We start from the raw sequence: 24,403 nt of genomic DNA on the forward strand, positions 1-24,403 counted from the left end.
GTGCATACTCTGGGCTCAGAACTCATCCCTCTAGTCATGCTTAGGAGAGAACTCAGAGCTTAGAAAACATCCTATGGGCTCCAACCTGTTTCCCTGCTCCTAAGTCCAGGACTGCACCAGCCATTGCTCAAGTTTGCCCCCACAGTCTTAGCATTCCTGTGATGCGGCCAGAGGCATCAGAGAATCCTGAGGACAGACAGATTTACACCTGAACCCTTGGGGGAAGGTACTGAAGTGGTGGAGGTACTGAGGTATTGAAGTGGCCAACCTCAGGCAGACCTAAGTCTGGATTTGGCATCTAGTGGGCACAGTGGGCTATGTCACTTCTTGCCCTAAGCAGGTATTACTCAGGGAGCTGAGATGTGTCCCTTCTAAAAAGCCAGGGACTCTTGGCCTCCAGGGTCCTATGTTCTGCCTGGTGAAGTTTCCTTAGGGCTTCCAGGGATACCACTGGACCAATCAGATCCTACATTTGTAGAAACTGGAGCCTTGAGAAAAGTAATAACTTACGCCAAGCCACACTATCAAGTAGACTATCCCACAGCTGGGTTTGGAAAGACAAGCAGGTCCTCTCAGCCTCTTGGTCCTTGGAAGACAGGCAAAAGCTCCATCAGCAAAGAATCCCCCATGGTGACTAGAAATGACTTCAGGTCATCTTGGTGAGCTATAGGCTCATGGGCGTGTGGGTCAGGCAGCTGATTCTGATACTCATCGCCTGAGCATCTGCCACGTTACGGAACAGAGAGGCAAGCAATCTGAGCCCAATAAGAACCACGGCGCTGCCTCTTCCTGTCTTCCTCCGCAAGAATGTTAACCCCAAGGCCTTCCATCTTCAGTGAAAGGCAGGATGACCCCATCTGTTGGTCAGGACAGAGTCCCAAAGTCACTGTTGCCCTTGGCAAAGATGTGGCCCAGTCTCCGACTGCTTCTACCTCAGAGGGCCCAGAACCAGAGGAAAGGTCTTAGGCTCCTTTCTCCAGACCAGGCTGGACAGCAAGGTGCACCCACCCACCCATCCTGAAAATCAGTCTAGAGACTCCACAAGGTAAGGTCACTAGACAGGTTCTATGCCCAGAGGTGATAGACCATGCTTGAGCACAGAGTCAATACAGAAATGTTTAATGGTTGAATTGTACACTGTCTCTGACATATCCAGGAAGGCAACTTTTCATGTTTCAAAAATAGATTTGATAGAAAGACTTACATCTTCATAAATAGGTAATGTGAAAATCTCCCCAATGTGCCTGGCACCCTTGGGCTGGCAAGTCTGCCCCTGCCCAAGCCCTGCAGGGGGGAGTTTGGCTAGAGGCCCACTGCTGGCAGTATCCTGGGACAGGGCAACCTGTTCAGTGTGAACCAGGGGTTTCGGGTAGATCCCCTCCAGTTGGGGCCTGTGTCCTTGGGGACAGACTTCCACCCAAAGAGACATGAGGTCCCTTCTCTAGTACCTTTAGTGGACAGGACCTCTCTCCTGCTGCTACCACCCTGGCCCTACCAGCCCTTCTGTGGGTACTTCCTCCCCAACAGCAACAGCCTCCACCTGTTCCTGCTGTTCAGTAACTCTTCAAACAAGGGAAGAGATTAAACTTCTATTGCCCCAGAGGCCCTGGGCAGCTGTTGGCAGGCAGCCAAGCCTGCCCAGGGGAAGGGAAGCAGCTGGTTTGTTTCTAAACGGGCATTGCTTATGTTCTGGTCCTCAAGCCCTGGGCACCTTCCGACAAAGGCCCAAAGGTCGCTCTGAGCACTTTGGTGGGGCAGGGGCCTCAGCAGAGGGCCTGAGCCTTGGCACTACTGTTAGAAGGGACGGATGCAGCTTCTCCATAGAAGCCAGCTTCAGTCCAGGACTCAGGGCCCTCTCAGGCCACAGAATTGGGGTCAAGGGAAGAATTCATCCTTGCTAGGATGCTGGGGATAGGGCCTGTGGCTGGGGAGGGCCCATCGCCCCTCAAAGATGTGTGCTTTGGGTCACTTGTGGGAGTCCGTGCTGTAAGAAGGCAGGTTGGCTGAGAGACCTGGGAGAGGGGGTCACGTTGGCCCCAGACATAACAGCGAGCAGAGAGATAGGCAGGCTGTGGAGACCATGATTATCCCCACTGGCTGAGGGCCCTGGGCCTGGCCTTCCAGACCTGCACCTGGCAGTGAAACTGGAACCTGGAAAGTGAGACAGTAGGGTGGTTACAGGGCAGGGCTGGGGGAGTGCAGGGGTCAAGGAGACTGGTGTTTGTGCTAAACTCTTAGGGCAGGACCGCTCCTACATAAGGGCACAGGGCAGGACCTCATCCGCACCCGGCACCCAGGGATTGTGAAAGGGAAGTGAGGTTATCGTCCTGTGAATGAAGAAAGAAATAATCTTCCTGGTTGCTGGGTGAGCCACGGGGCCACCAGTGAAGAAGCTACCTGGCCAAGCAGAGCCCACTGAGTTCTGTTCCACTCCAGGTTAGGCCCTTCTGGCAGTCCTCAACTGTCCTAATGCCGCCACATAAATACAGCCCTCATGGTGTGGTAACCCCCAACCACAAAATTATTTTCGTACCTACTGAACTGTAATTTTGCTAATTATGAATCGTAATGTAAGTATCTGTGTTTTCTGATAGGCAACCCCTGTGATAGAGTCCTTTGAGCTCACTAAAGGGGTTGAGACTCACAGCTTAAGAAACACTGCCTCACTGGCTTCATGGCTTCCAGTCTTTGGAGGCTAGAAAAGTGGGCTCATGGCCCAGGGTGGCAAGTGAGCCCCATCACCAGTCAGTTGCCATCTTGTGAAGGAAAGGGTAGAGCTCTGTTTAGGGCAAAAGGTCTCTGACCTCCCTCTTCTAAGCCCTAAGTACATTGGAACCCTAACGTCCTGCTGGGCTCAGCACTGGTATCGCTAAAGAGCAAGGCTTGCTGGGTAGTAGTGGGTAGCTATGGCAGGGTCAGTATCTAAACTCAGAGAGACAGACACATCCTAAAAATGGGACTTCCATTTGAACACCTGAACCAAAGACCTGGCAAACTCCCCACCACCCAGCAGGGCCATGAGAGGCTGCCTTCCTGAATGGCTCTGGAGACGTCAACCCCCCAGGTTCTACTCATGGAACCACAGATGCCAGATGGCTCTGAAGACCATGTGCAGTACAAAGGGCAGGCTCAGAGTTGGGTAGTACCCACCCGTGGGTGGAGTCAGGCTCTGCAGGGGCGGGGTCAGGGAAGGAACCAGCTCTCCCTGATAAGAGTTTGAGCCAACTGAAACCAGCAAGCAGGACTCTCTCAAGTGCATCGGGCCCAGGAAAGGAAGACAGTCAGCTGTTTTCTGATAGGTGACCCCTGTGAAAAGGTCACTGCCATGCCCCCAAAAGGATCATACGGGTTAAGAAAGCCTTACGGGCTTCATGGTCCCCAGCCCTTAGAGCCATGCAGCTCTAACCCAGTACAGCCACAGTGATCCCCACCTGAGAGCACTCAGAGCAGACCCTGATTCCATGCCATCAGAGCCAGGCTCAGCTAGTACACAGGCTGCCTCCTACCTGAAGGGGACCCCAGTGAGTCTAGCCCTGTTTATCTAGTTCACCACAGTTCTGTCTCCCTGGGCTGCCATGTAGCTGTTGCAAAGTGCCCTGTGGCCAGATCTCCCTAGGAAAGGTGCTGACAGATCAGAATGCTTGAGGTGGGAGGCAAGGGTAGGATGTCAGCAGGAGGAAGATGCGGGGAACAACTCCTTCTGACCCCAGCAGGAAGCACCCGTTAAGGCAGGCAGGTCTCAGGCCAGTGGGCACTCGTCTTTTTTGCTTTGAAACTGTAAGCCAGACCAGGACCACAGGGAACTAGAAGCTCTGGACAGTCGTCGCAGGGATGGCTTCTCCACACGGGGCAAGGCTGGCATCCATAGGGCCCTCAACCTCAGACACACCCCAGAAGCTGCTGTTCTGTTGTTTTTGGTGCTGAGGACTGAACTTGGGGCCTGGCATGTGCTAAGCATGTGCTCTACCCACGAGCTGCCCCTCGAAAGCTGCTCCTCTGTTGTTTTTGGTGCTGAGGACTGAACTTGGGGCCTGGCATGTGCTAAGCATGTGCTCTACCCACGAGCTGCCCCTCGAAAGCTGCTCCTTTTTTCTTAAACCTCCACTTTCCTATCTCACCCTTCAACCACACTGAAAGATTAGCTGCTTTTGCAACCTGACTGGCAACATTTTGGGCCTTAAGCCCAGAGACAGTTCCCAGTTGGCCCCTGACCATGACTCTACAATTGGGTCAGTGAAAATGGGATGCTACATGGAAAAGAAAACATCTGAGAGGTCTTGGTAAGGCATCGAGCCAGGCCCAGGGAGCTCGGAGCTCCAAGCTGGCAGTGAGGACAGATGCTGATCCCACCTGATGGGCTCAGGCCTCCCCGGGACAAGGCTCGGCACCAGTCTGTGGGTCTAATTGATGTGCTTTTTATACTTTGGTAAGAGGCAGGAGAATGACCTGGAAGAACCTGGGGTACCAGCCACATCCCTGGAGAGCAGCAACCCACTGCACGTCTGCAGCAGTCAAGGCAGGAGAAGGTCAACACCAGCACGAGGCAGTTGGGCAGCACAGCCAGCCCATTTCCCACCACAGTCTATGCTGGAGGCTCAGGCTAGTCCTGGAATGTGAAGAACATCGAGAGAGCAGATGCTGGCTGGTGGGATGGTCCACATCCTGCCCTGGACCGATAGCCTTCTACACAGGATACCCTGCATAGCATCTCCCTTCCTACACAGCATCCAGGCCAGGGGTGCAGAATCCCTCTAGAGAAGCCAGTGCCCGGGAGGGCTGACTCTGAAGGGTGGGGCTTGACAGGCTGGAGACAGAGGAGGAGGGGAGGTCAGCACCCACAGCCCCAGCTCTCCGCAATGTCCTTGCTGTCCAGCTGGATGTGGTCTGTGTTCTTCTCACTGAACATGGGACCTCCGTGCCTCATGATGAGCTCCGTGGCCACTCTGGTGAAGGCCTCCTCCACATTGCTGGAGTCCTTTGCGGAGGTCTCGATGGCACAGAGGATGTCATAGTGCTCAGCCAGGCTCTGTGCCTCCGCCAATGGGACCTCCCGGAAATCGGCAAGGTCTGACTTGTTCCCTGTGGAGAAAGTCCAAGGAAAACATGGTAGGAGCCACAGGTGCCAGACCTGCACAGTCCTCCCCAGCAAAGCCACACTAAAAGTCCCCAGGCATGACCCCTCCCCCAGCTCCAGGGTAACACTGCTAGGTGTGGTGACTGACTTAAAATAGTCCTTTTTATTTTAACCTTTTGAAAAAATGTTCTGCACATGGGAGTTTTGCCTGGCAGCCACGAAGACCAGGAGAAGGAATTATATGCCGTAGAAGTGGAGTATAGGTGATCTGGGCCAAAACGTAGGTGCTGCTGGGGAAACTCAGGACATGAGGGAGCGCTCAAAACCACTGAGCCAGCTCGCCAGCCATGACTTTAATCTTTTTTAATCTAGTTTTTGGAGACAGGTATAGCTGTGGCTAACTAGAACACCCTCTGTAGACCTGTCTGGCCTTGAACTCAGAGAAACCTGCTTGCTTCTGCCTCCTGAATGCTAGGATTAAAGGCGAGCACCAGCACACCCGCCACATTTTAACCATTTGTAACAAGAGTTCGAAGCTGGGCCATGGTGGCATGAACGTTTAATCCCAGCAGTCAAAGAGGATTAAAGAGGCAGGCGGATCTATTGAGTTTGAGGCCAACCTGATCAACTGAGCAACTTCCAGGACATCCAAGGTTACACAGAGAAACCTTGTCTTGAAAATAAACCTAAAATAAATAAATAGATTCATTAATTAAGAGTTCTCACTAGGTTGCCTAGGCTAGACTTGAGGTTGTTAACTATAGCAAACCTCCTGCCTCTCAGCCTCTTGAGAGCTAAGGCAAGTGTAACCACCAAGTCAGGCTGCCTGTATTTTAAAGCTCCTACTTTCAGCTGGCAAGATGGTTCAGTGGTGGGTTGAGGTGCTTGCTGTTAAGCTAAGTAACCCGATCCAATCCCCAGTACCTACAAGCTGGAAAACAGACTGTAAGTTGTCCTGTGGCCTCCACACGTGTGCTTTGATGTGTGTGTATGCCCATACATACACCAGATAGATGACTGATAGACAGACAGACAGACAGACAAACAGATGTAGGTAGGTAGGCAAGTAGGCAGACGGGCACATAGACTGATAGATAGATTTTTCTTTTTTCTTTTTTTTTTTTTTAATGTTTAAAACTCATTCTAGGCCAGCAAAATGGCTCAGCAGGTACAGGCACTGTTGCCAAGTCAAGCCATCTGGCTTCAGTTCACAGGACCCACTTAGTAAATAGGGAGAAATGACTCTAGAAGTTGTCCTCTGACTTCTACGAGTGCATTGCGGTGCATCCCTGCATGCTCAGACTACACACAAAATGTAGTTTTAAAATGCAAATAAATAAATGAATAGAGTTCTTACTCTATGGCAACTCATCTTGTTTTCTTTTTACTGCTTCTTCCCCTCTGCAGAGCTGGGGATGAAACCTATAACCTCTTGCATACTAGCAAACGCTCAACCTCTGAGCAGCAAGCCGGCCACATCGCCTCCTCTGAGCATGAGAAGTTGCGCTGTCTGCGGACACACCACGCCTTAACAGCTAGATGATCTGGTGCATACAGAGACTGCACAGCCAACCCCAGCACCCTTCATGCCTTCCAGCCTCAACGGTGAGTCTAACTTTGAATTGACAAGGGGAATGGGTATCTGCAAGCTCCTAGTTCAGCTTCCAGCTCCTTTCCTGTCCCAGCTCAGCCCCTCTCTAGGCAGGTTTAGGAAAGAAAAACGGAAAGGCAGAGATAAGGCTTGCTCCAGGCCCCTCCAGCCTCCATCCCTAGCTCACCAATCAGCAGCTGCACGATGTTGGAACCCGCGTACTTCCTCACATCCTCGATCCAGTGAGGCACTGACAAGAAGGTGCTCCTCTTGCTGATGTCGTACGCAAGGATAGCCCCATTGGCACTTCGGTAGTAGCTCTGGGTGATGGTCCGGAACCGCTCCTGGCCAGCTGTGTCCCAAATCTGTAACTGAAGGGGTTGACCCAACGACACATGTCAAAGGGACAGGAAGGGCAGCCCCACAGACCCATGCCCAGAACAGTGTGTCCACTAAAGGTAGCTCACAGCAACAGTCCTCTGTCAGCCTTAGAAAGACTGGACTTAGAAAGACCCACAGTGGAGAGGTGGCTTGGAGGTTCAGAGTGGTTGCTGTGTGATCCCAAGGACCAGAGCTTAGGTCCTAGCTCTCACCTACAAACCAGGCCTCCCACACAGCTGGAACCTCAGCTCTAATGGGGCAGAGACAGGATCATTGAAGCTTGCTGGCTTCTAGCCTAGTCAAGAAAACTTAAGCCCCAGGTTCAGGGAGAGACCCTGCCACAAAGGGAATAGATAGGAAGCAATAGGAGAGTACCTGAGAGAGAGAGAAAGAGAGAGAGAGAGAGAGAGAGAGAGAGAGAGAGAGAGAGAGAGAGACAGAGAGACAGAGAGAGACAGAGAGAGACAGAGAGATAGAGAGACTCAGAGATCCAGTATGAAGAAAGAAATAGAATGGGATGGGGGATGGGGACAGGGAGGAACCAGCTTGCCTCACAACAAGAGGCAATTCTGCACTGCGTCCTCCATGGAGTGGCTCTCCCCTTAACCCTGATTTCAGCTGCAGATGCTGACCACCAGATCTGGAGGTAAGGAATTGGCTCCAAGGCTGCACTGAGGCTATGCATTTAGGTCTTTTCTCTGCAAGCTCACTGGGTCCTGGTCGGATAGCTTTGGGCCTGATGAGTCCACAGCTGGTGGTGAGGAAGCTAGACTGGGCAGTGTGCCTGTTGATCCACCTTGGCCAAAGCACAGGGTAAAGGGCCTTTCTCTGCCATTTACTTCTTCATTTAACAAATGTTAATGCCCTATGTTAGGCACCCTGCTGGACTAAGCAATGGAGAGGCAGTGTGCATGTGATGATCTCTGCCAGGGCTAGCTAAAGAACAAATGGCCAAGAAGTCTCGATAGTTGATAAGAGATAGCCATTTTTAAAATCCAAGGAGACCCGACAAATCCCAAGCAGAAGAAACATAATGAACTGTAGTGGGCCATAGCCAAACTGGTAGGGGGTGGGGGTGGGGGGGGGAGGATGAATAGGAAACAAAAGCAAAATAGCTAGACCTATACTTCTTCCTGGGTCACAGCAGCAAGGCTTTTGTCCTGGATGGTCACTTCCTTTTTCATTCTAATGAACGCTCAGTCAACACCTCCACAGAGTAGCCCCGTCTACTCCCTCAGCCCAATTTCTTTTTCTTTCTTTTTGGACAGTGTTGGCAACTCAGGATCACACACATGCAGGCAATTATTCTATCACTGAGCTATAGTTCCAACTCAGACCCCAAGTAAACACTCTTTGCTACACTTAAGTCTGACATAACACAGACTCACAGACACACAGATACAAACACACTGACACCCAGATACATAGACACACACAGACTCACAGATATACAGACACACACACACAGACACAAACACAGATACACAGACACTCAGACTCACAGATACATAGACACACACAGACTCACAGATATACAGACACACGTACAGACACAGACACAAACACACAGACTCACAGATGCACAGACACGCACACATAGACTCACAGATACACAGACACCAGACACACACATTATCACTGCCCCACCCACTTCATGTGAGCCCCATCAAAACAGGCCTCTGTTTATCTGGTTTTCTATTCTCAGGCCCTAGCACAGTGCTTAGCATGAGAAGGTGTCCAATACCAATAAAAATTGGAGGACGGGGTGCTGTGTCTATCCCAGGAGCCTGGCCTATGATCAGACTCAAAGCCCCAGTTTCTGACAGCTAACTGCGGATCAATTTGAGTGTTATGAAAGCTGAGAGCCTTTTTTACTGCCAAGATCAGCCTCAAACTGCCAAGAATACCTACCAGCCTGACACCACCCCAGTCCCTACCACTACATGGAAGCCTGGCAGGGCTTGGTGCTGCACCCTCTCACCTGCCATACCCTGCGTCTCAATCTTTCTCAGCCGAGCCTTCTCAGCCTGTACCTGACCTTTAGGAGAAATTCTGATTTCTGATATCTAGAGTTGTGTCCATAAGCAACTGTAGGCCAGAGCACTTCTGAGTCCCAATGAGGTAAAAAACGGACTCCCAGAACACACATGTTTATAAGCAAGGTTGGGCGGGTGAGTCTCAGTCCCTTCTCTGGCCCTGTAATGGAAAGACTGGGAATCACCATCCTCAGTGGGGATGGGGCTCCTAATTTCTTTTAAGTCCCACACTTAATAACTCTCAGCCAATGCTGGCCCACAAGTCTCCACGAGGCCCTGATGAAGCAATGTACCTGTATCACCTACCTTAGTACTAGACTCTTCTACCCATCCTCTATCACCTTGGGGCAGCTCTCCCTGACACTCGTGCCCCAGCCCTAAGCAGAAGTAACTCCTGTGCCTGTCTCTCTAACAACTCATGCCATAGAACACATCTATTTACCAAGTATCCATCACGATGACTTTAGGAGCTAGGCAAGGAACATCAGCCACAGCAACACACACACACACACACACACACACAGAGAGAGAGAGAGAGAGAGAGAGAGAGAGAGAGAGAGAGAGAGAGAGAGAGAGAAGCAGGGGCTGCAAGCTGCTTTCCAGGGATTCATGGCTCACAGTCCCACTGGGTAAGTCACATGGCTGCAGTAAATCAACCCTGTTTATTAGGTTAAAAACATCACTGGAAGTTCAGTTCCAAGACCTGTGCCCTGTCCTGTCCCTCCCAATGGAAAGGGAGCCTGTCCTGAGTAAGTAGACAGTGGAAAGTTCCAGAGAAGAGAACCTTGGAAAAGTTAGTTCTCAGGGCAAAAATTGAGATGGTCAGGCTGACCCAAATACGAGTTCCTGAGCTATTTTTTATGATGTCTTGGGACGTGAGTCAAACCAGGAGGTAGTGTCTGAGGGCTCCTCCTCCAACCAGCCTCCTCTGCTGTGCTCTGTCCTCTAGGGAAGAGCTTAACTGCAGGTTCTCCAATGCTGCAAACGCCCCATTGTGTTATACTAACTGTCAAAAGGCAAGAATCATTCCAAGGGAAGTGCAGTAGGTGGGCAAGTTCAGCCTGCTGTCTGGCATCCTGCTTTAGAAAAAGAGGTGAGTAGGTGACGGGAGTTCCCCTGGGGCTGGCATGGCAGCCTCACAGCAAGCCAGGGACCTGTTGCTCCAGCTTCAGTAGCCAAAGGCTTAGCTTACGTCTCCAGGTCCTGAGGCTGGAGGTTCACTGCTCTGGGTTTTAATTAGCAGCCACTGTAACCCTCATCTCCCACAGCTTGCTTCACACTCCTTAATGAGATTCAGTATCTGGAGCTTTAGTTCCTACAGTGGTGAGTGTCACAGCTCTCGGGCCTAATGTGTCTAGGACCCTGGCCCCTTAAGACCTGGCAGCTCCTCGGAAATCTTCAAGCAACTGTAGCTAGCAGTTTCTCATCCCTGGTTCTTCAAAGCCTTCTATCTCTCTTTGATATCTCCATTCCCACATTTCTAACCTGGTGTTCTCAGCAACTCTTCAGCCACCCTCTTACTGCTCCTGCTGTCACTGCTACCATAGCTTTGGGTTCCACCCTCACCTCTTCATGTCACCATCTCATTCTACTTTACTAATGATAAGGACCAAAAGACAGTAAGAAAAGCGCCTTCAGGAGAAGCCTTGCATTTGAGCTAATGCTGCAACCCCAGGGTTCAGTGCAAAAGAGTGTCCTGCAGCTGAGTATAAAGTGAACTGAAATGACTTCTTATATACCCAGAAAGGCGCTGTGCCAAGGATATCTGCACCATCGCCATGTTGGTGTGGTCCTTCAAACAAATCAAGGGCCATGTGTGCCTCAATCACAGGTCTTCTGCTGAGCCGCCAGTGGCATGTTCCCCCTTCTGTCTGTCCTCTGTGGAAATGGCTGCTAGAGTTCACCACGCTTGTGGTGGCAAAAGTCTAGTGCAAGCTGTTTGAAGCAGTCAGGACGGGGGTGATGGCTTTGGAGTAGGAGGTCTGCTAGAGCAGTCAACAGCTTTGGCTGCTGTATGGCTTCCTCAAGAAATCCATGAGGCCAATCAGAGCCAGCTACATGACTGATAATCCTCCACTCAAGGCAGACAGGGTACCAGGCAAAGTTTAATAGCTATCAAATCATGTTGGCCCCTGTAGTGCTTCGAATAGGTTTGGCCTCCTTACGCTCATGTGTTTGAATGTCTGGCCCATAGGGAGTGGCACTACTAGGAGCTATGGCCTTGTTGGAGTGTGTGTGGTCTTGTTGGGGGAAGTATGTCACTGTAGGGCTGGGATTTGAGGTCTCCAATGTTCAAGCTACACCCAGTGTGGAACACAGTCTCTTTCTAACTGCCTGTGGATCAAAATGTAGAGCCCTCGCTCCTTCTCCATCACCATGTTGGCCTGTATGCTGCCATGTTTCCCACCATGACAGTAATAGACTAAACCTTTGAAGCTGTAAGCCAGCTCCGATTAAATGTTATCTTTTGTAAGAGTTGTTGTGGTCACGATGTCTCTTCACAGCAATAGAACTGCTAAGACAGCCCCCAAATCTTAACTTATTTAAAGGAAAAATAAACATTATAAAAGGGTATCTATCATTATCACGATAGTTCACTGGCTGTATTTAACAGTACTTAACTCTAACCCAGTGCCCAGAGGAAAAGAAAAGTAAGAACTCATTGATCTGAGGACATCGGCGAGGCAGACAAGCAGGGGTTGAGAGGAGCCAGTATCAGAGAGATATGGACATCATGTGTACCCAGAATTCCTCCCAGGCCCTCAACATGGTTTATCAAGGCACGGCATCAGGAAGCACCTCAGTCCCTTGCAGCGATGTGGCTCCTACATGGGAGTTCATGGCAATGCCAGGAAGCGTGTGACAAAGGGCAGCTATGCCAGCCTTCCCCAGGTTTCCTTATCACACTCTGCGCAGCGTCAGCTCATCTCACAGCCACACTAAGAGATCAGGCCCATAATGCCTTGCACCCAGACAAGCAGAACTCAGCAGAGGGCCTAGAGCTGTCAGCATCTCGGACCTGTCACCTATCATTGTCACTCTAGGATCAATCTTTTTTGTTTCTTGGGTTGTTTATATCCAGACTGGCCTCAAACCCTCTATGTAGCCAAAAGTAACCTTGAACTTCTTCTGAGCCTTCTGTCTCCATTTTCTCTCAGTCTCAGGATTACAGGCATGTGCCATCATTCCTAATTATTCGGTGCAGGGGACAGAACCATGGCTTCCTGCATTGCAGCATGTCCAGCCACAAGATTACTCCTTCCATCTTCAGAGTTGTATTCCCAATCTGCAGCCCTAGCCTCTCACTGTGTGCAAGGCAAGGAAAGTTTTTTCAGCAAATCTCTTCAGTGAGTTACATCTCCCACAAGCATCAAACCCTTGCCTGAATGTCCGTGAGGCAAACAAGTCCCTGCCTCAGATACCCCCTTCTTCCCTTCCTGGAAGCTCAGACCACCCACCCACCACTAGCCATGGAGCCATAGCACCAAGAGCCTGGAACACAGGATCCTTGGGCACCTGGCCCAGTTCAGATGGGCACCACCGGACCAGGACAACACCCAATAGAAGGGGCTGTCAGTTCCTCGTGAGACTGTGCCTATCAGAAGAGCCTTCTGTGGCAAGAATGGCATTCTTAAAGTGGAAGCCATGAGTTCTGCCCTCATTGGCCCTCAGAGTCTCCACGGTAAGTCTCTAAACTCAAGCTCTCTCTATTACCAGGTAAGGTGATGTTTGTTTGTTTGTTTGTTTGTTTGAAATAGAGGGTGTGAAGTAAGCTGGGACTATGTGCACTCTAAACAAGTTGCTCTACCCCGAGCTGCATCCTCTGTCTCCTGGGCCTTCTTAATTTTCCTGACATCCTCAGTCCAATGCACCACATGACAGGCTCAACTCTTCCCACCTCTTCGCCGCCCTCCCTGTGCCCTGCCACTCTGGTACTAAGAAAGTGACACCAGCTTGGGATCTTAGCTTGGCCTTGGGTCCTTCGGCTCTCCTCCACATCAACCTCAGAACGCAGTGCCCGGCTGCCTCCCAGGCCTCCCAGAAAAAGCTGACCACTTTGTTTCCTGCTGCCCTCAGAAAACAGTGGACACGATGCCCACAGGATCACGCTGGCCTGGAGCAATCCATGGCCTCATCTCTCCCCACCCTCAAGCTGTATCCACGCCTTTCAGCATGTTTCTATGGTCTGGCATGCATACAGCCATGGCATCTGAACCCCCTCTGTCCCCCCTCTTTAGGAATGAATACTCCTCCATTTTCCAACGCCTCCCTTCACCCTCCTGTCTCCATAGCCCTGGACAAGGAGGACTGTTGCTTCCTCTGGGCTTGTCCAAGCACGAGACATACATCCCCATGTGTCCGCAGCAGCTATAGCCACCACAGGGCCCTGCACTATAGTAGCTATCTTCACTATCAACACTCTGTCCTGCTATGGCCCTGTTGGCACCAAGTGTGTCCACTGTCTGGCTCAGCGTTCCAGACACTACAGTGACAGAATTAAGTACCAGGTGCTGTCTGAGATGGGACCTGAAGGAAAGAGACTGTCTCTGCTGTGCCTTTGGCAAACAAATCCTGCCTCAGTTGCTCAGAATGGGCTGACTGCTCCCAACACCCCTTCTTCCCTTCCTGGAAACTTGGACCAACCACCTACAACCAGCTATGGGGTCACAGCACCAAGGGGAGAACTGGAGCACAGCATCCCTCCCAGGTGCCTGGCCCAGTTCAGTTGAGCATCATGGAACCAGCATTCCCAAGAGAGTTGCCCACTTCAGGACTTGGACCACTGACTGAGAGAAGGTACTTATGGAACCAGGACCAAACCACGAGCCAGTCACAGGAGAATTACTGTCCTGATTCGGAGCTGCAGTCCAAGCCTCTAGTCAACAAGCACAAGAATCCACAGAACACCAGCTAGGTCCCATGCAGCTTCCCCAGAGCTCTTACGTCAACCACCTACTGCCCCATCAACAGCCTGAAACCCTGGAAAGGTTTCTTTCCCTTCAGAGCTTGGAGTGATACCTTGGGCCTTGAACAGGCTAAGCACAGACTCTAATAAGTAAGCTACCCCAAAGGCCATGGCTCTCAGCATGCCAGGAAGCAGTTAGAGTTAGAAGTTTACCCTGGCACTTCAGGAATAAAATTATTTTTCTGTGTGATTTCTTCTATGTATTTCACAGAAATTTTCAGGTACTTCCCCCAATTTTTTTCTACATATTTCAACTAAATACAAACATAGCAGATATTAACAAGTCATAGTTAGCAAACTGATATTTATTCTGACAACTGTAATTTTTGGTGGGGGGGGCAGGGGGGCTCATGAAATTAGTATCCCTAAGTGGGAAGGGAATCAGTTTCTCATTGAAACTATACAAAGAGTGTTTCTAACTTTAAAACCTACTGTGCTGGAAACTCAGGTCAGTGGTAGACTTCTTGTGTTCTGTTGCATGGGCCCTACACTCAATTCCCAGCACTGCAAAGTTAAGTTTTCAAAAAAAGTAATTTGGGAGCTGGCAGAAGAGCTTATGTTAGGCCTTGTATTTGATCCTCAGCACCAAAAGCTCACCCAGTTTCTACACCCCCTCAGCCATACCAATGGCAATCAAGCAGTTAGCTGGCGTGCAATGACAAGCATTCTTTCAGGAGTCGGTTTAGCAGCCTCATAGACAGCAAACTGCCGCCCCCCCCCCCCCCCCGCGCCAGGGTCTGACCTCCCTTATGCTGTTACAGTCTGAGTATTAGGTATCCCCAAGGCCCATGTGTATATTGGCTGGTGACCGGCTTGTGGCACTAATGGTAGGCGGAAGAATTTTAGAAAGTGGAACTTGGTAGAAGGAAGTTGGATCACTGGACACATCACACACACACACACACACACACACACACACACTGGTCTTTTGCCTGCACGTATATATGAGGATATCAGATCCCATGGAAGAGGACTTATAGTAGTGAGCTTCCATGTGGTTGCTGGGAATTGAACCCAAGTCCTCTGGGAGAGCAGCCAGTGCTCTTAACTAGCCATCTCTCCAAAGCTGAGGACATGAGCTTGAGATCTCTCTCTCTCTCTCTCTCTCTCTCTCTCTCTCATCTTCCTTAGCTACATGCTCCCGTGATGCATTTGACTTACCAGCCCAAAGCAGCCAAGGAAATCACCTAAGAGCCTCTGAAAGTGTCACCTAAAGTAAGCCATTACTTCCTCTGATTGGGTTTTAGATTTACTTAGTCCCCTTAAAAAGCTGCCACTTCAAAAATCAAAATGGGCTGGGCAGTGGTGGTGCACGCCTTTAATCCCAGCACTTGGGAGGCAGAGGCAGGCAGATTTCTGAGTTCAAGGTCAGCCTGGTCGACAGAGTGAGTTCCAGGACAGCCAGGGCTATACAGAGAAACCCTGTCTTGGAAAAAAACAACAATGACAACAACAACAACAAAATCAAAATGGGCCAGAGTGGCCCTGTGTTAAGAGCACTGGCTGCTCTTTCAGAGGACCAGGTTCAATTGCCAGCACCCACATGGCTTCTCCTAATTGTCTGTAACTCCAGTTTCAGGAATGTCACACCTGCTTCTGGTTTCTGCAGACACAGACGTACATATGACACACATACATGAGGGTCAACATTTACACATAAAACAAGATAAATATTTTTAAATGTAAAAAGAGCCAAGTATGGTGGAGTATACCTTTCATCCTAGAACGTAATAGACAGAGGCAGGTGGGTCTCTGTGAGTTCAAGGCCAGCCTGGTCTACACAGCAAATTCCAAAACAGCCATTGTAACATAGAAAAGAAACCCTATCTCAAAAAATAAATAAATAAAAAAAAAGGAGAAAGAAAGGAGATGAGACACATTTAGTAGATGCCTGTCATGGCCCACTACATGTCAGAATTGTCTCAAGGCCTGGGTGTGCCCTCTAACCTAAAGTGAACCCCCTGACTATTTTTTACTTTTTACAGTGTAGGGAATGGAACACAGGGCAAGTAAAGACTCTAGCAATGAGCTAGAACCCCAAGAACTGGTTGTATTTGTTTGGTGGGTTGTTTAGTTTCTTGTTTTATTTTTTATTACATTTTATTTATTTTTGTGTGCAGGAAAGTTAGGAGAGAACGTTTGGGGGTGAGTTCTTTCCTCCCACCATGTGGGTCAAGCTCAGGTCATTAGGCATGGTAGCAAGCACCTCTAACCACTGAGCCATCTCACAGACTCCCATTGGTTGCTTTTTGAGACAGGCTTTGAACATACAACCCTCTTGCCTGAAGCTTATGAGTAGCTGAGATTACAGGCTTGTGCAATCAGACCTGATAAGCATCAGTTCTTAGATTTTTACGTGTGTTCATGATCAGCAATGCCATCCCAAATACAGAATGTTAAACCAGCTACAGTGACCCATGCCTTTAATCCTAGCTACCTAGGGGCTGAAGCAGAACAATCCCTTGAGCCCAGGAGTACCAGGCCAAGCTAGTAACATAGATCCTATCTCAAAATCAAGCTGGGCATGGTGATACAAGCCTTTAATCCTAGCATTCTTTAGGCAGAAGCAGGCTGATCTCTTATACTGCCAGTGCCAGGCCAGGCAGGGCTACATAATAAGACCCTGTCTTCAAATAAATACATGAATAAATGAATGAATGAATGAATGCACAGAGAGAGAGAGACAGACAGACAGACAGAGACAGAGACAGAGAGAGCAAAAACATACAGGTGTGACTAAAGGTTAGCCACCTGACTGAATTTTTGACATCACAGCTTAGAACTTAAGTGTTTTGATGGGTGCTGTTCCTTTCAGAGAGGGTTCCTTCTGAATGTTCAATCAGCCACAACACTCTACATCCAGAGTCTTTTTTGAAACCCTATATTTTCCTCTTTTGGCAGGTCTTCAGGGGTGGATCTGATGATTACAGACAGGAAGCAGGCCACTAGGGCCTGCCATTGTGTCAGTAGTCAACTCTGGTTCAAATGAAACCTGAGGCCAACAAGGTGGCTCACATCAGCATAGGAAGGCTGAAACAGGAGGAACACTATCCTGCCTAGCACTGCAGGATCCTGGGTTCAGTCTCCAGTACCAAATGTCAAACAGCACACTGAGGACTGGCTTCCCCTTTTTCCATCCAGGAAGAGGAGGGCTCTGAAACAAAGTGATATATATATAATGAAGGGTAGAAGAGGCCGAGTGTGGGCAAGCTCCTAATCCCAGCTCTTAAAACAGGAGGGCTGTCCCAAAGACAAAGCTACCCTGGGCTGTCCAGCAAGTACAGGCCAGCCAGGGTTACATAACAAGACCCCGTCTCATCCAATGACAACAAAGAAGATATTAAACAGGATTTACGAAGCTATTAACGACAAAAGGTTCTTCCTCGTGAACTTACAGCCGGCTACAGGTTCCTTATCTAGCAGGATTTGGTTGGTTTTCTATTGCAACGTGAATAAAGCATTTTGTATTCAAACATTTTAGTCTCCAAGGCAAGTTTTCTCTTACCCACAGTGGCCATTTTCAACACTGCCCAATTCAACTGAACAAGCATTTGTTTATAATAAGCACCTGGTGTTACAATGTTGAAACAATACTGCTCATCAAAATGTACAACGCAAGTGATCTATGATAACCAGATTTTATTTCTATTTTTTTAATTTTTAAATAACATTTATTTGGGAGAGGGAAGTGCGTGTGTGCCACAGTCGTGTGGAGGTCAGAGGACAACATTCAAGAGTTGATTCTCTCCTACCGTGTGGGTCCCAGGGATTGAACTCAGGTTGTCAGGCTTAGCAGCAAGCCCCTTTACCCACTGAACCACCTCACTGGCCCCTTGACCAGATTTTACACTGCTCCCACCTCCCTCACTTGTTGCTCTTGTGCGCTTGCTGCCAGTGATGGAGGGTCTAACAGTACAAGGACAGAAAAGTTCCCGACTAGGAGCCAAAAGGCTAGGCTCCCATTCTAGACATCCGCATCCGGACTACCTCTCCTTCCCTTGTACAGTGGAGACACACACACACACACACACACACACACACACACGAGTAGAGCAACGATCAGATGGAGCACTTCGTGACAGGATAAGGTGCACACACACAAGTGCTGCCCCTCCTGCTACTGACCTTTAAACATGTCTCATGCCCAAGTGCGCAAAGAAACCTCGCAGGAGCCAGATGTGGCAGCTGACACCCAAAATACCAGCACTTGGGAGGTGAAAGAGAGGCTCACAAGTTCAAGGTCACTCTAGGCTACAGAGTAAAACTTTTATCAAAATAATAACAATAATAATAATAATAAAAGTGGGGGAGGGAAAGAGACCAGAGGGACCAGAGGGAGGCAGGTCAGTAACAAGCCGAGAGGCCACCCTTCCTGACTCTGTGAGATACTTCCTCTCTTAGACTGTACATAGCATCACTTCCCATTGCACTGACAATCCACTAGGGCGAAGTCTGTGAGGGGAACTTAGAGAATGGTGAGTTAGAAGAGGAGTCATCATATGCCCAAGATAATATGTGCTTGCTTCTACAGCCTGCCCATTCTCTCTCATTCTCTCTCATCCTCCTCTCTTCTCTTCTTCTTTCTTTCTCTCTCTCTCTCTCTCTCTCTCTCTCTCTCTCTCTCACACACACACACACACACACACACATACACACACACACACACACACACACACACACACACACACACACACACACAAACACACACACAAGCGCTGCGTGAGGACAGTAAGAACCCTCAGGAGGCAAGGTTTAGTTTACAATGAGGATGGTGGCCATTGGTATCAAGAACAGATTTCTTCATAAAATCACTGTGACCTAGAACGTCTCTTATCTAACAGTCCTGCTATTTCTGAGCAGATCCGAAAAAGTCAAATTGATTTTATCTGAATAGGAAATGCACAGACACAAAACCAGATCCTAGACTGGAAAAACTGGGAAGGCAAACAAAAACTTCTGGGTTGGGAGTGTATCTCAGTAGGGGCGCACTTGTCTAGAGTGCATGGGGACCCTGGGTTCCATCAGCAACACTGATACACAGACAGACAGACAGACAGACAGACACACACACACACACACACACATTTCCTTTTTCCTTTTAAACCTTCTCTATCCCTACTTGGGAAGTAACAGGAGGAGCCATGAAAACAAAGAACACTCTAGAGGCGGAGAACAGCCTGAGTCAAGGACAATGAGCTGGAAGCCCTGGTCCTAAGTGAGCTGGTATCTCCACCAAGTGGCCAGGTGGCCCGAGGGAGCCATGTAAAGGGATGAAATCCTAACCAGGCTCCCTATACCCAGGCCTGAGTGCCTAGTGATCTGCACAGGCAACTTTATATAACAGGCCTTTGTGCCCACAGAGAGGAAGTGAGCAGCAGCAGGAAGGCAGTCCAGGCTTACAGCTGAGCTTTCCTGGGGGGCAGTACCTGGGGAATGATGAGGAGGAGAAGCAAGCTGGCCATCCCTACTCATCCAGAGAGAAGACAGAAGCAACAATAAGCAAGCCCTCTTATTTGTTTGCATCATAAATTTTGGCTTTATTTACAATATACTTGGGGGATTAAAAAAAAGTGGGCAGTACTAATTGGTTTTTGCTTATTGGGCTTGGGGTAGCTTGGGAGGAACAAAGGAGTAAGGGCAACTTCCCTGTGTGTCTCTTATTAAGTCTTTGACTTTCTGTAATCTGAACTATCTGATTACATCATCTATAAAAAAGAAAAAATCTAGGGAGGAGCAGCAAGATGGCTCAGGGAATAAAGGGGCTTGCTGCGAAGCCTGGCAACTTGAGTTCCCTCCAAAGGACCCACACTGTGGAAGGAGAGAAGGTTGTCCTGTGACCCCCACAAGCCTGCTGATACACAAGTGCATGCACATGTGTGCATGTACACACATACACACAATAATAATAGTAATAATACATTTAAAAACATAATTTAAAAAAAACAAGCCAGGAAAAATTTAAATATTTTTAAACGTGTTCACAGTTTTTCAACACCCTTCACAAGTAGGTGAGTGGTCACTAGTCCCATTTCAGAGAGGAAGAGGCCTGAGGCTACCAGAAAGGACTCCAACAGCAGAGGCAGAAAGGAGACCCACCCCTTCAGACTCTCCAACCAGAGAGATGAACAGCATTCAGATCCATGTGCTATGTCCAGTCCTCAGACCCAAAACAAATGCTGCAGCCACCTCAAATGACCATTTTAAAAGGCCTGTGAACTTCCACAGCAGCTTCTGAGAACTGAGTGGGCTATGTTTTAAAAAATGTATCGTGTGCCTATATGTGATGTGTGTCTATATATGATGTGTGTCACACGTGCATGCTCACACCCTGGTGCACACATGCCATGGCACATATGTGGAGGTCAGTGGTCAACTTTCAGGAGTCTGTTCTCACCTTAGACCCTGGGTTCGGGCAGCCAGGGCTTTTACTTGCTGAGTCATCTGACCAGCCTGAATGGCCCTATCTCAATGTTCCCATTAGCTGATAAACACCCTGAAATATTCTGGTGCCAGCTCTTATTGAAAATATTTATAAGATTCCTAGGTATAAAAATTGGTTGTAGTGATAGATGTCTGAAGCCCCAGCATGTGGGAAGTAGAGGCAAAGGGATCAGGATCACAAGTTCAAGAGCGTCCTCGGCTACATAGTGAGTTTGAGGCCAGCCCTAGGGAGAGAGACAGACAGACAGACAGAGACAGACACACACACACAAAGAGAGAGGGGGGCAGAGAGAGAGAGAGAGAGAGAGAGAGAGGAAAAACAAAACAAGCCAGCCCAAGTGCATGCTCGGCTCTCAGTGAGACAATAGTTGATTGGATTCATCAGCCTTCAGAACTTTGGAACGACCTTTCTAGGCACAGAGGGAATCAGAAAGTAAGCACTGTACCCAGAAGGCAGCCAAATCCAGAGTTCAGATCCTGATGTTGCCCCTGACTTACAGGAGACCTCAGGTGAACCAGTTACTTCACTTTCCTTGGCTTCAGCGTCTCCTCTATAAATATTAACCAGTAAGCAAGCATATAGTGAACATATGTGTCTGATGCTGGCCAAAGGGATCTGTGTCTTTAAGGGGCTTATCTCCAACAGGAAGAAACAAATAATCCAGGTCATTTCAAGTCCAGGTAAGTCCTATAAACACATAGACAATAGGGAAAAAAGACCTGGGAGGTCAGGGGAGGACTCTGGGAAAGCAGTATTCACGCTAGAACCCGAATAATAAAATAGCCACACAAGGATCTAAGGGACACAGGGATCTATGACAAGAGGAAATAGATGCAAAGGCCATCCAATCCTGGACTATTTAAAGAAGGGAGCTATACAGGTTAGAAAATAGGGCTGAGGAGGTATACAGGCCCATCTCTTCAAGTAGAATATAGCACAGTAGTTGTAATGGGAAGTAACTATAGAAAAAAAGAACTTGACTAAATTTGTTATTCTCAGCTTTCCACTATAGCAGAACTCTCTATACAAACAAGTAAGATTGAAACACAGAAGTGAGTAAGATAGTTTTTCCCTGACAACTGAAACCCAGAAGTACATAAGATAGTTCTGCTCTTGACAACTGGAACACAGAACCGAGTAATTATGATGGTTTTGCTCTGACCGATGGGGAAGCAGAGCCTCTACCTTCTTTGCCTTCCCAACTCCTGGGAACTTCCAACCTCAGCAGAGCTAGAACAGCAGCTGGCCTGTCTTTAAGGTTCCTCAGACCCTTCCAAAGCCCAGATCAGGTGGGAGACAGGGTTCCTTGTGGAGCTTATGCAAAGAGCCCGAAGTTCAACCCTCAACACCACAAAAAGAATAATTACCAGTAACAATGGCCTCCAGCCTGTAGAACACACCATTAAACAGCTGACTCACAACCGCTTATAGAAAGGACAAGCAACAGAGCTTTGAGGTATCACCACACAGATGCAGCTCTGCTGCTCCCAGGCCCTCGAGGCTGCCTCCTGGGAGGAAAAGCTGCAGTGACCATCAGGAAGGGAACTAACTAGCTGCACCATAGTGTATTGCATAACCTAAGCTCAAGTGCACAGTCCATCCAGGGCTGCACTAGGTGACAGGTTATCTTCACAGGTAAACAGGAATACTGCCCCGTCCCTGGCCAGTCAGCACAGGGATCCAGCACAGGGATGCTGGGCACAGGCCAACAGCTTTTCAAAGGGGACTCATCGTCTTTATGTTTCTGTTTTCATACTGCGCTTTGAATGCTGACTACTGGCATTATCGGAAGGCACCAACTTGACCACAGACATACTCCACCCATGGCAGCCCTTCCCTGGCCACCTGCTCCAAAGGAATGGTCCAGAACAGCTAAACCTGCCTGCCTGCTCTTGGCCCTTTTCCACCTCAAGGAAACCAAAATACACTGAAACCCAAAAGACACCCAAAAGACCGTTTAAAACGTTGCAAGCAAATCTCTAGAGGCACAGTGGTCATAAAAACAATGATTGTTGACTTGCTTTTTTTTTTTTTTTCTACACTATGGGACAGGAGAGAGGCAACACCCAGAAATTATCCCAACTTTATAGAAACAAAGAACAAAGTATTCCAGCCAAGGGCAACAGAGAACAGGCCTACAGCCACCCAAATGAGCAGCGAGCCACACCAGCAACAGGGTCAAAAGACTCCCATCCTCGGGCTTCACGTCTGAAAACACAAGACTGCCCCCACCCAGTTCTCTTTAAAGCTGTCTTGAAGATCCTTGTGAACCAGAAACCGTGAAAAACGGCAAAGGATTTCTGCAGGGTGGAAATCAGGAAAGTTACTAAGAGCCTCTGTGCACAAGAACAGCGCTGTGTCCTGTCCAGGATGCTACCTTTTTTTTTTTTTTAGGGAGGACAGACACCTAGGTTAAGAAACTTGATTTCATTCATCACAAATATTATTTATCAAATCATTGCCAGGACATTGTGACAACCACATCCTGCTGTTTCTGCTGGGGTCATTGCCAAAGTTTGCTTCTCTCCCCCACCTTCCGGTATCTGTGATGAAGTTTTCGGTTTCTATCAACCCTTAGTCGGGGAGGCCCCCCACCCCCACCCCAACTCCGCGCTGGCCCTGGTGGAGTGGAGTTCCACCACCGGGTCCATAAAAGAGACCGCGGGGAGGCGTGGCCAGGGAGGAAATTCTGACAAAAACTTTTGGACCTCCGGTCCTAGCAGCCACTACTTCCTGGTCCCTCCCGGTCACGGGGATGTCGTTATTTGGCTGAGTGCTCCCCAGAGGGCCGCGCAGGGAAGGGTCTGTCCCGGCATGCGTGGCGCTCACGGAACGGCCCGCAGGTTGCCTTCCACCGCAAGTTGTTTCGAAGGAGTCCCCAGGCTGAGAGACGGGGGGGCGGGAGTGGGGTGCAGGCTTCCTCCTCCACGCTCTGGCCGCCCACTGTCACCACTCCCAGAGCCCAAGGTGGTGCTTTCGGACCTGAACCCAGCACGGACATCAAGGCCCAAGCCCGTTCTGAAAGAAGGGGAAGCCGAAGGACTGGCCGCGAACCGCCCGCCGGGAGCAAAGCAGCGGGCCGCGCCGCCTCCCACCTTGACCCGCTTGCCCTGGATCTCCAGCGTCTTCATGGTGAAGTCGACACCGATGGTGCTGCCCTGACGCGCCGAGAAGGCGCCGGTCTTGAAGCGCTGCACCACGCACGTCTTGCCCACGCTCGCGTCGCCCACTAACACCAGCTTGAACAGGAAATCGTAGTGTTCGTCCTGATCTCCCGGGCCAGGGCCCGCCATGGCTCCGCGGGAGTCCTGGGACGCAAGGGCCCGGCTTGGGCTAAGGACAGCCGCGGGCCGAGGTCCGTGTGCCCTAGCCGGCCCGCCGCCGGGCTACGTGGAGCGGCGGCGGCACCTGAACGAGCTGCACGGCGGACCGATCGACCGTCCCGCTCCGCCCCGCCCCGCTCCGCTCCGGAGCCCCGAGGACTCGGCTCCGCCCGGGAGCGCACCGCCCGGCCCTCCGCAGCTCTCTGCCAGCCGTCGGTGCCGTGCCGGCCCACGGCTACCTCAGGCCCGCTCGTGCGCCGCCTTCAGGGCGGGGCGAGCCTCCCTGATCCCCAGCACCGCCCATCTCCCGCCACTCCGCCTCTGGGTCCCGCCCCCAGGACCGCCCAGTCTCCCCCTCCCATAACCAACACCTCCTAGCCTGTCAGTACAGTCCCGACCCCCCAGCACTCCCTCTAAGCTTCTCACCTCCCCGATCCTTCTCCGAGCACCGCCCGCACCCCACCACGGCCAAAGCCTCCGACCCTTCTCTCAACACCACCCCAATCCCGCCCTCAGCACCGTTCTTTCTCACTTCTCAGCACTTCACTAACCCGGACTTAAGCCCGGTGCGGATTCGCTGTCAACAACGC

At 49.9% G+C, this 24,403-nt stretch overlaps 1 protein-coding gene across 4 annotated transcripts; it reads right to left on the reverse strand.

Moving 5' to 3' along the window:
* Positions 1 to 1,091: 1,091 nt before the first annotated feature.
* On the reverse strand, positions 1,092 to 24,403 carry Rab43 (RAB43, member RAS oncogene family). 4 transcript variants are annotated; one of them, NR_104478.1, is made up of 3 exons: positions 24,365 to 24,403; positions 6,853 to 7,036; positions 1,092 to 5,079 (listed from the first exon to the last, which is right to left on the reverse strand). NR_104478.1 is itself a non-coding variant. In NM_001039394.1 (3 exons), exons 1-3 carry the CDS (start codon positions 23,781 to 23,783, stop codon positions 4,829 to 4,831), a joined length of 633 nt encoding a protein of 210 aa, NP_001034483.1. In that variant the 5' UTR covers positions 23,784 to 24,018; the 3' UTR covers positions 1,092 to 4,828. The 4 variants fall into 4 exon arrangements, 2 of the variants coding, with proteins under 2 accessions (NP_001034483.1, NP_598478.1); NR_104477.1 differs by lacking the exon at positions 24,365 to 24,403 and adding an exon at positions 24,240 to 24,337; NM_001039394.1 differs by lacking the exon at positions 24,365 to 24,403 and adding an exon at positions 23,586 to 24,018.

The sequence above is a fragment of the Mus musculus genome, chromosome 6, assembly GCF_000001635.26.
Source record: "Mus musculus strain C57BL/6J chromosome 6, GRCm38.p6 C57BL/6J".
NCBI classification, from domain to species: Eukaryota; Metazoa; Chordata; class Mammalia; order Rodentia; family Muridae; genus Mus; species Mus musculus.